At 38.3% G+C, this 12,024-nt stretch overlaps 1 protein-coding gene across 1 annotated transcript in view; it reads left to right on the top strand.

The window, feature by feature from the left end:
* SHC3 (SHC adaptor protein 3) overlaps window positions 1-12,024 on the top strand; it is a 53,435-nt gene that overhangs the window by 29,406 nt on the left and 12,005 nt on the right. Inside the window, exons 4-6 of the mRNA XM_054397679.1 lie at window positions 2,011-2,130; window positions 5,237-5,290; window positions 9,395-9,446. Of these exons, the coding sequence (XP_054253654.1) occupies window positions 2,011-2,130; window positions 5,237-5,290; window positions 9,395-9,446 (226 nt within the window). The remainder of the gene's footprint in view (window positions 1-2,010; window positions 2,131-5,236; window positions 5,291-9,394; window positions 9,447-12,024) is intronic.

Raw genomic sequence — 12,024 nt, 5'->3', positions numbered from 1 at the left:
CTATAGCCCTTGTCTAGTTTTGAGCACAGGAGGAGAATGAGCAGGTAAAGGAAAAGATCTACCTTCCCCAGCTGCTCCACCACTCAATCATTTAGGCAGAATCCCAGCAGATTCTGATGGGGAGGGGATGAAATATAATTTGTTTGCAGCAGACAATATTCTCCTGCTAAAATAAGGCATGTCTAACAACATATACCTCAGTGTAATTGGAAATGAAGGCTGTGGTTTCTGTCCCTCCTCCTTCCCCCCCCCCCCCCCCCAACCTGGTTTATCTCATTGGCATTTCTAGGTTCTCTGTCTTTTGTTTTTAAACTTGCAAGTAAAGAGCAAAATATCTTTTTCTTTGGAAAGCAAAATGACATAAAATATAATTGGAAAAGCAAGTTAAACCACGTCCTACATGACCAGTAAGACACCTTGCTACATAACTGGGTTAGAAGCAATGATACTTATTGGCTATTGAAAAGAAATTGTGTTTTTAAAGTAAGTGTACTGTCTGAGAAGAAAATTTGCACAGCAAGAGAATTTCAGATAAATATTGAAAACGGGTACCTTTTGCCAGTCTGTACTTTTATTATGTTTTGCCATTAGTGGCTTACGAATTTGGCTAAGGTGACATGCATTGCTGAGGCCACGTTTTAATACTTTTCCCATGCTGTGGGCAGGTAGGCAAAAACTGGGAGTCAGGAAGGTTTATGGAGAGAAAAGAAACTAGGGCTTGTTTTAAAGAGAAGGTATTGAAGTACTAGCTGTGTAACACGACAAAGTTAAAATAGTGCAGCACAAATGTTACATATGAGCAATATATATGTAGAGTACTCTCAATCTATTAAACAAAAAGAAAATAATCTAAACATAATATATGTAAGCTTTAAGGAGTAAAGCATATGTATGTGCATTCTGCTTGGGACAAAACTTTTCAAGCTTGCAGGCAGCTTAGGAGAAATGCAAAAACAGTTGCAGAAAACCACTGCCTCCAGTTACACCTTTTCTTTTATACCCAGATGACCAGCATAAATATTCCCTAGTGCAAACACAGTGTGTAGACGGACTGGGTCTATTATTGCTTCATTTTGCACCGGTTGCAGGTACACCAATAAGATAGCTCATGCAACTTTGTAGATCCCCATATCTGTCAAAGGTGAATTTGTAAATTTAGCTTCGGCAGCATAATTTTATTGCTACTAAACCTCCTAAGATCTACAGAAATTCCTGCCAAAATGATCAATATTTTTACATCCTCCTTATTACACTCCAACACTTTATACTTATTCTCAGATTTAGGAGCGGTAGCTGCAGGTGGTACCCCAGCACAGAGAGGTTTTAGCTTATGTCTGAGCTTTACCTGCTGCTAAGAAGTCTACAAGCATAATGACACTGTTTCCATTCTTGTGCATATCCTGTCAGTATCATTAGAGTCCCAGTTTCCATGTAGGAAGAAGATAGAGCAGTCAGCAGATGCAGACCAAACAACAGATTTCGTTTCAGGGATGGAAGCTGTTTTTACAGAACAAGAACATGACACGTCAGTTATTCATCTTAGTCTGCTCATTTGGTCCCTCGGTGAAGATGAGATTTTGCTACCTCACAACCACCCTATGTGGTTAGATCAAGAATGGATGAATACCTAACATGTGTTTTGGTTTGGTTGTTGTTGTTGTTGTTTTCCTGGATGTATTATTATCATTATTACTCCTAGTAGTAGTAGCAATAACTGTGTGCTGGGGTAGCACATGCAGCTATTGCTCCTAATTCTGAGAATAAGTATAAAGTGTTGGAGTGTAATAAGAAGGATGTAAAAACATTGACCATTTTAGCAGGACTTTACTACTAGTAGTAAAAGTGTAAATGAGAAATAATCTCGAGGATAACAGGTATTGCAATGAAATGATCTTTGAAGACAGCCACTTTTTAGAAACCTTTAAGATTATAGACAACCCAGCATACAGTGAAGGTCATCCTAAATAAACAGAGAACATAAATGTGCTTTTTCCCCCCTTGCTATTACAGCCACCAAGCAAAATTCTTTCTAGCATCTTGGGAAAGAGCAATCTTCAGTTTGCAGGAATGAGCATAATGCTGAACATCTCCACCACCAGCTTAAACCTAATGACTCCTGATACAAAACAGGTGAGTGTAATTGCCATATTAATTTGTGAGGATTTTGATGAGCAGCCAGATGCACAGTTGTTTGCTATCTGCCAAATACTCGATTGTTCAAAGTTATTACTACTCAATAATCTCTATAAAATGAGTGAAAAAGGGACATAAAGCACAGTAAGAGTCATAGTTTATTCCACTATTCAAGATAGCTTTAATGAATTATTTCCTTCTTGCCATGTTTCAAGGAGATTGGTTTTGCTCTTAAAAGACCTATAACATGAAATGGCATATTTTGGTTGTGGGATTTCTTGTTGGGTATGATTACAAACTTTCAGACTGTTAGAGGAGATGGATTTGGTGTAAATTACTAAAGGACTCAATGCGGATCCCCAGTTTTGTTGTCATTCTTCACATTTAAAACCTTAAAGGGCAATCTATTCCAGAGGCACCGCTAAAAATAAAGTCTCAGAAATTTTGGAGTGCAACAAAATGCTAGACTTTTAGAGAGAGAAGGAAGCCTTTTCCAAGCAGCATATTTCTTCTTCATTGTGCTGAAGGTACACACGGCCTTGGGGGAATCACTGTAATGGATTGTGAATGATGTATGAGATGAAAAAATCCTTCCTCAGGACATGTATAAAGAGAAACCAGACAGACATGTGTAGTCACTGCTGTGTTATTTGCTAAGGGCCATACCCTGCGTTAGGGCACACAACTTGCTGCCCAGATACTGCTAGAGAGAGAAAGAACAAGAAAAAAAACAGGAGAAAAAAATTCCTGCTGTTCTTGGAGTCTCAGGATTACAGAATAAGAAAGGATACATACATTGTCTATTAAAAAGCTTACTGTTACTATTATGTTTCCACCAATTTATCTTTATTCTTATCCTTATTTAGAAAACACCATCATCTTCTGCAGCAAGCACTGAGACTGTGGAAGCAAAGTTATGGCTGGTTGCAGTAGTTTGAGCCTTATTATGGATTATACACGGCAGTGCTTTTCACAGTTGCTCCCAGTCGGAAGCAAAGGAACTACATGTTAATCAGAAATGTCTATTAGAAAACTGCCAAACCTTGAAAGCTGTCTTGTCTTCAGCTGATGTTAGGGTGGAAATTGATAACTGGTTTATCCCAGGAAACAATCCTCCCCTAGAAATTTTGCCTTTTCTCTGAGCTGACAAAACTGTTTATGACATAATTCTTTTTGAGATAGACTTGGTCTAAGTGCTGCAATCCTGGGAAACATCTGGATTCTCAGAGAACTCCAGTTTGGCTGTGGTTTCCCTTGTTTCTTGTTTGCACAAAGCATTTAATTTGAAAATAAGTGTGTCTCAGCAGGTTTGCCCTTTGAGACCCCACCCAGGATGGTGTCTTTGAACTTCTGTATTAGCCTCTTTTTCCTAGAGGAGCTGTAAGGAAGGAAGAGGCAAGATAGTGGTGTTGGCCCTTGAGGTAGCAGGAAAGCAATTGCATGTATCCCTGCACAGCAGTTTTGTGAACACGTTAAGCAGAGATAAGTGGAAGATGATTTTGGCTTGGTTGGTTTGTTTGTTTAAAATGTGGATTTGGGTAGACTGCAATGTTTCTCAACTATGCAGCAACATTAGCAAATCATTTTATATTAAGCAATGTAACATGTTGGTAATTTGCTATTCTTTGTTTCAATATTTTCTGGGGGAGGAGGAAATACCTCTACCTCAAACTAAGTGAAGTGAAACTATTTAACAGCAGAATTGGAAGAAAGAAAAGAGAAAAAAAAAAGAGTGTCTGACATGAACTAATGGTTTCCAGCATTTTTCAGTTTTCTTAAAATTTGGGAAAAAAAGGTTTTGAGGCAAATCTTTGTTTTTAATTATGCTGAACATGAAGAAAATACTGACAATATCAAAAGCATAACAAGTCTTCACTAGTTCATCTCTGTTGTTAGAATCAATTCTTTGTCAGAAAAGAGAAGAAAGTCCTCACTGATGAGGGAGAGAACAATGGTTCATCACCAAACACTTAAAAATTAATCACATTTTAAGAGGGGGATAAGTAGGAGTATTGAAAATGAAGTACTCTTTACATGAAAGAAGCACTCTCTGGCTTAGTGAAGCAGCAAGATCCAGGGAAATGCAACAGGATTTTTTCTTTTCAAGGATTATAGTTGCTAGTTCTGACCTATAAGATGCATGATGGGGAAGACAACCCAGAGAATTTATTTTTAGCCTGATTTTTTCCAGAATGGTTTCCTGGAGTAAGTGGAACCCCCTCCAAAGTGAGCAACTAAGATCCCAATTATTATCATCACGTGCTCTGACACACTATGCAGGAAAAATTATTTGTCATAGTTTCTGTGGCTCAAATTATTAAGTGAAATTTATTTCCCAAATGATCATTTCTTCCTTGGTTGTTAAATGAGTTCATTATGAAAAGATTTTTTGAAGTCAGATCTCAGAATAGCAATGGAGCAGAGCTGTTCTCCTTTTATGAGACATTCACGACAATTTGTCACTTCCCAGAGAAATGGCGTACTCATTCACATTATAAATAAGCAAAAATTTCAAAATGCCCTGGAATATGCCTGAAATTTTGTCCACAGTACTTCATTGCATATTGTAACATTGTGAGTAACAGATGCAAAATTCTGTTGCATATTGCAAATAAACAATGCATGTGCTTTTTTTGTTGTTGTTGTTTGAAACATCAAATGACACAATAAGTATTGGAAGCAATGTTAGGATCCTTAGCTGGTATGCAGATTGGCATGATTTTATTGATTTCACCAAAGTGGCATCAGCAGAAAAGTATTTTGATGAATATGACCATTCATTACTATGTGTAATAAAGAAAGTAAACTTTATTAAAATTTCTCCAAATATACTGTATGACAGATCAATATGATTCACTGGAGGTCTGAGAACTCTTAGCAATTGTGCTGAGTCCTGACAGATTTTAAAGAACACCAGAATAGATATATTTAACCTTAACTTTGTTTATATTGTCATGCTACTCTTTGCAATCCTTGTAAGTGAAACGCAAAGACCATTTTGATTTTAGTTTTGGATTTTCTCCCCTATACAAACCAAAAAAGAAATTGAAAGGGTAAACTGTAAGAAAACCTACTGACTCACTGTTCTTTCTGATTCATACAGATCATAGCAAATCACCACATGCAATCTATTTCCTTTGCATCTGGAGGTGATCCGGTAAGCATTCTTTAAAGCTTTTCCCCACACAGACACTGCTTTATGAAGGCTGGGTGACAAAATTTATTGTATAGCTTACTGAAAGAAAAATGTAACCACAACAACTCCTGTTTGTTGTTTCATAAATTCTTCTTGATTGTTGCCATCAAACTCTTTTTGAGGGAAATGACTGACTAGGAGTCATAAATTCTCCTCTTGAGTGACTGAAACTAGAAGTATCGAAGTGTTATAAGCATTCAAACAATAAGTGATAAGCAGGGCTCTGTTTTTCAGATTACTGTAGTGTAGTCATCTGGGTATTCTGTGAATTTTTTCCTGGTTTTTTTTTTTATTTTGTGCTTTTTGCTGTAATATACTATGTTGCACTTATATTTATATCAATGCACAGATTTATTTTATTTCTTCTTATCTCTAAGAGTGTGTTGAGAAGACTGTGCTAAATACTTCCTTCAGGTATATTCATTACACTCACACAGCTTGTAGAGAGGCTTTCAGGAAAAGCCCAGATCTTTATAGTTTTGCAGAGCTTTCAGAAACACCTACACATGTGATTAATTTAGCTCAAAGGGCAGACTCCTGTGTTTGTGCTTTTCCCTGATTTTATAAGCAGTCCATCCAAAGGCATATTAGATTTATTGGTCATCCAGGAAGCAATGGGAGAATTATAAAACAGGTACATTGCTAACCTCTTACCTTAGAGGTTAGAAAGCCTGTAAAACTAGTATAATTGAATGAGACTGCCTTTTCCTCCATATAAGATTATCTGTCATTTATCAGTCTTATATTACAAGTAAGGAAATTTCTAACCTGTTTTGTGAGATACTTCTCTCAGTTCAGCTCTCTTAAGTTAAAGATCCTTGGCACTTCCTCACTTCATTTCATTATTCTCAGAAAACACAAAGGCAAATTTCAGTCTTTGTATGGCTCTGCTGAGCTCAGTTCAGTTCCAGAAAGGAAAAGGACACCATATCATATTAATGTGGGGAATTAAAAAAAAAAAAAGTTGATCAACAGCAGTTTTGAAATACAACAGATTGCAATAGATGCTGTAAATGAACAATTCCTGAAGTGGGCAGAGGAGTGATTAGCACGGTTCCCTGCCTCCATTAGAAGATTCTTCACTCCCCATCTGCCATCCCCAATGCTAAGTCCTGGAAACACCATTGCACACTGCCCACTGATAGAGTTATTTACCAGGAAAGAGAGAGGAGCAGCAGTAGAGATTGGATTTGGAGTAAACAAGCTCTTGCAAATGTTTTAGAGAGAGAAAAATCATGCTGCTGACTCAGTGAGCTATCAGAAAAATAAAACTGCATGGTGTAAGAGAGCATACAAGAGAAAATTAAATTGTAAAGTTGCATTCCCAGTAAGACCAGTTTATGACCATCTCATGCTGGGGGTGGAGAGGGTAGGTATAAGTATCTAATGATGCTCTACAGGCTTGTTTCAGTGGGCTAGTATCTGGCACAATTTTAAATCAAAAGCTTCTTCGTGAAACGGGTGGTTCCTTTGTTATGTATGCACATGAAAGAATACAAGATGCAAAGATGTGATTTGTGTCACAGCTTTATTAACCCATGATGGTCATCTAGACATAACTTTCATCAGCCCTTAATAATTTCCACTTGGTAGAGGACTGCCACCACCAAACTGTATGCCCCAGACACAGGTGGGCACCAGCCTACAAGCTCATGTCCTCACATAAGATTTAAAATGGATGAAGAAAGGCCACACCAAACTAGGAATCCAGATCTGTGCCCATGTTTCTTCAAGAAATACTTCTTAAATTTTGAAGTCTGGTTTACTGAGAAGTGAGACTACCCCCACTTCTCACTCATGCACCCTTCTGCTCTGGATATCTGCCAGCAATTAGCTTTGCAACTTTTCTCCTGCCCCAGAAGTGGTAGTTACCTTCGTCATTCAAAACATATCCAATGAGGAAGTGTTCTCATTCTTGGAGAACAGCTTGAGTACCACATATATTTTTACAATATTCCCTTGTGCACTGGTCTGATAGTTTTTGGCTGTGTCAGTACACTGGAGCTTAAAAATTTCTCCAACAAATCCTTTTACATACCATTCTGGAATAATTTTTAGTTCACTTCAATGACTGTTTTCTGGATCTGCTTAAGCTGTCCTCAGCCCCTCCTTATGATACATGAAACTTTCATTCATAGTCATTTCAGGTGGCTGCTTCCAGACTGCTAGGCAAGATCTCTGTTTTTTGGAGGTGCTTGCTGAAATTTCAGAGGTAGATCTCATAAGGTCTTTCAGCCCTGCCTCCAAATTTTAACAGCTTAGTGCAATTTATTTGAGGTGAAAATTATAGCTCATTCATACCTATCTTCAGTCCTGAAATGTCAGGGATCGCTTTGCTGTGTCAGCCCAGCCCTGCATAGTCTTTTGATAAGAATTTTCTAATTTAGCCACTCTGAAATGTACCCACCTTAGATCTTTAATGGTCTATCATAGTCAGCTTGAATTTGAGAGCTTTAAATGAAATAAAGAGTATGTGGTTCCAATCTCTCACACCCACATTACCTATGACATAGGTCTATGATTTACTCAGGCATAAAAGTATCCATTATTTTTCTCTGTATCAGCTTTTTTATTTCCCCACACACACCTTTTTAATGTTTTTTTTCCTGGCTAAAAAACGAAACAGCACAGTGCAATTTCCACCTGTGCATTCACTCTCTTTCATCCATGTGCTGGTTCCTTAGGTAGTTTCAGCACATAGTGTGGGAAACCAACATGGCCAGTGAAGGGAGAGTGGCAACAACTAAACCGTGGACATCTGTGGGACAACTCTCAGGCATTTACCTTGGTTCTGATTTATTTGTTGCTATAGACACAGCCACTTTTCTCATCCCCTTACTTGTTGATATGAATCATTACTTCCAGTCACATAATTGCCCAGACACTATGTCACTGGGTGCTTAAGAAATTACTGGATAAAATGCTAGGGCTATTCTCTGGTCTGCATTTTTCACAGACTAGTCTCATTACTGCTGTTTCTGAGTACTTTCCAACAGTGATTTAAGTGATATGACTGCACATCTGTCACCAGAGCTGCAAATGTGCTTTCCCATGCCCTCTCCTTAGGAATGAAATTGCAGCACAGTGACTTGGTTTGGGTGGGTGGTGGTGTATGCTTGCACTAGAGGGATCTAAACTACAGGCTACAGAAGTCTATATTTTAACTGAAGATTGATGTTTTTTATGACATTAGATCTTGTCATAATTTTCAATGGCCTTGAATCAGTCACCTGAAAAGACTTTGGGTAGATTTATGCAGCAAGCTGTATCCTGAATATGCCTCCGTTAGGTTTAGCTATACCTGACTAGAAAGGCATGTCAGGAAATACTGGATCTAACTAGGACTTCCTGCTTGCATCAAGGATATATGGCATTTTTGAGATGTGGCAGCAGGTCTCATGTTTCATGAGCACTGCCCTGTCTGTTTAAACTGCACAGTGATTAAAGTCTGTGCTTTTGTGCACAGAAGCATGAGGGTGCCAGAGAGCAGGCAAAACAAATCCCCAAAGAGGATGGAAGCTTTCTCCTCACAGAGAATCTATCTAACATGTGGCAGTGGGGATCACTCGGAGCAGCCCATGGGCACTGGGACACTGCTTGTCACAGCCAAACACTGGTTGAGCACCTCTGTGCCATATGGTGCTGTAGTCAGTAAAGTAGCTGCACCTGCTTGACACAAATGAATAAACATCATTACTTTGTATGCCAGTTGTTATTTGTGTTCTGAACTAGAATCTCTGGGTATTTTGAAGGTGAAGACTTGTATTTACACTATCTTCTGTATGAGGCCTCATCCAAACCCTACTGAATTTGTTTAATTGATTTTCAAAGACACTGGAAGAGATTTTTAAGTTCTCCTGGAATAAATCACACTCTGAAGAAAGCAAAGTATTGAGATCAGTACTCAAACCCACAAATGTTGTTAATGGGTTTAAGTAGTATACAACTGTAGAGCAAAATATGTCATTTGAGACTCTACCCACAGGAATATGCAGTTCTGATCTTTTGCTGTGATTACTGCAAAGATTTTTTTCATTCATGGTAGATATCTTGATTTTTTGACAGGATACAACTGACTATGTTGCATATATAGCTAAGGATCCTGTTAATCGGAGAGGTAAGTTAGAAATACCTATTTGGAAATGGCTTCCTCTTTCCTTTGAGAAACATGAATTATTCTTGGGATAATTGAGCTGAGTTTTCCACACCCTCCCAGAGAACAGAAATGCAGCTCAGTAAAAAGATTTCCTTTGGCAGTCATGGAAAGATTGCATAGCAATAAAAAAAACTCACGCACAGGTTCTTTCTCAAACTTGGAACGGGTCTTGCCTGTAGATCATTGCCAAATATCATTTTGATTCTCTTCATCTTTTAAATCAAACACATGACTTGGCTGCATCAGCTTCTAGGCAACAGCTAACTCTTACTTACAGTCAATCACTTTGCAAGAACTAAGCAGTCCTCTGATTAAGTCTTTCAAAGAGGTGGCTGAATTTGTTATGTCTTCTGAGTACGTTCCTAGTTCTTCCTAGCAGAATCAGATGCTTTACCACATAGTGAGCTTCTGAGACAGGTTGCTGGAGTCTGTAATCCTCTTTTTCAGTGAAGCTGTATTCAAGGTCATATTGCTGTATGAGTGATCAGTGAGGAACAAGGAATCTCTTGTTGATTGGTCTTCAAAGACTCAGATCTAATTCAAATTCTCAAAAATAAGTTATAAATAGGATAAATTACAGTCTAAAGTAATAGGTACAGAAAAGGTACCTGCTTGAAATGCAGAAAACATCACTAGCTTTTAACACTAGCTGCAAAGTATTGTATAATGTACCTGAGAATCTATTTATTTATTATTCATAAATTCATAGAGGAAAAAAAACCACCAGCTTAGGTCCAAAAATAGACTCAAGCACTTCCAACAGGATTTCTGCAGAATTCAGACACTATAACTCCAAAATGCCAACCCTTCAAACTCTGAGCTTCATCCTTACCATGGGCAGATCTAATCCAACATCTTCTGTATTTTGTCATCTTTAATGATTTTATATACCTTGACATTCTGTTGTGTCCATATGCAGAGATGTCTAGACTCGAGAGCATTAGATCACAAATAATGTCTGCACTAAACATACTAATATGCTGAATATTAGTGAAAAAACCAAGAAAAATTATGGGGAGTGGGAGGTATGGAGTTGGTCCATTTCATTTTGCAGTGCCTGCTATGTTCCAACATCATGTGTCTCCCCGTAGAAAGGCTCCAGCATCAGACTGTATGGTGCAGAGCTGTGGCCCAACCCTTGTGGTTTAGCAGCACCCTTCTGCTAAACTGGAGACTGACTTAGCTGTACTGAGAGATCTCAGTGGCAATGTAGTGGACCAGCTTTGTGGACCAGACTTTTGCACCGTAAGGTTTGGAGAAGCCTTGTGCTCTGTTTTATGTTTCTGTGAGAGTGTATTTTATAAATACTAGTGTTTCATGGACTTTGTTCCTTATATCTAAATTGAATGTGTTCAGCCTTAGCTTCCTGTTACTGTTCTTTGTTGAGCTAGTCTATCCTAGATTAAGGAGTCATTTAAATGCTTGATATTGTTTCCCTGTGGAGTATACAGTTTGAGTAATTTCTCAGTTTTCTTTAGTTAAAGTTAGAGTAAACTCTCTAGGTCTCCAGCTGCAGTGCACATGTTCCATCCCTCACATAATTTCTGTTCCTTCCTCTTTCATATTCTACATTTGTTTCAAGAAGGAAGATGACGCCTTTTATCATCTGGAGTAATCTAGAATTAATGTCAGCAATCTATATCAGAGGTTGCATCTTCCTATTCTTAATTGCTTTTTGTCCTTGTCATTGGCCAGTTTCAGCCCTTTTTGCTGCAGTGAAATACAGGTGTCATTCGTTCATGCAGTGATCTTTAAGCTTTCTGCATTACAGCTTTACATGGAAGCTTTCTCCAGCTGTCTGTGGTTTTCAGATCAGTGACTTGGTGTGTGAACAGCATTGAACCACGTTTTTTTAAAAAAGGTCTGGTCTGATTTACCAAGGGATCTTTTTTGCCTTCACCATCAGTGGCTGTTCTGCCAGTCTTTGTGCTTTCTACAGATTACTCCAGAATTAAATTAAATTTACTTCTGCATCTAGATATAACGTTACTGCTGCTGTTACTAACACTAGCACTGATGCTGTAGCATAACTTTTACTTGCATACTTGGTTCACTTTTTTCCCAGAAATGGAAAATTGCTTTTCATGCTTTATACTCTGTATCTAGTAAGCTAAATGCTGTCTGTCCTCCACTGTAACATCCATAAGAAATAATCTTTATGAGCTCCAGAACTTCTCATTGTTTAACAAGAAGCACATCTCCTATCTGTTGAAAGTCCATTCATGTATCCAAGGAAACAGGTTGCTCATTATGTCACCTACTGAATCTACTCAGTGACTCATGCTTCATTTCAGCTCCAGATTAGCACGAGCATTGCAGCCTCCTTAAATCCAAACTAATTATAGAGTGCAGCTATTATACATTTAGTTGACCTAACTACTTTTGGTCTATGGTCAGGGAGACCAGTCTGCACCTTATCTGGGGACTGATTATTCTCTACTGCCAGCAGTGGTGCAGAGGAGTTAACAACAAATATCCTGCTACTAGATGGCTCCGTCTGCCTCTGTCTTTGAACACGGGGAGACCCTGGTTTTGGCTA

The sequence above is a fragment of the Indicator indicator genome, chromosome Z, assembly GCF_027791375.1.
Source record: "Indicator indicator isolate 239-I01 chromosome Z, UM_Iind_1.1, whole genome shotgun sequence".
In the NCBI taxonomy this organism is placed as follows: Eukaryota; Metazoa; Chordata; class Aves; order Piciformes; family Indicatoridae; genus Indicator; species Indicator indicator.
Note: the sequence above shows the minus strand (reverse complement) of the source record. Positions and strands in the feature narration are given on the sequence as shown.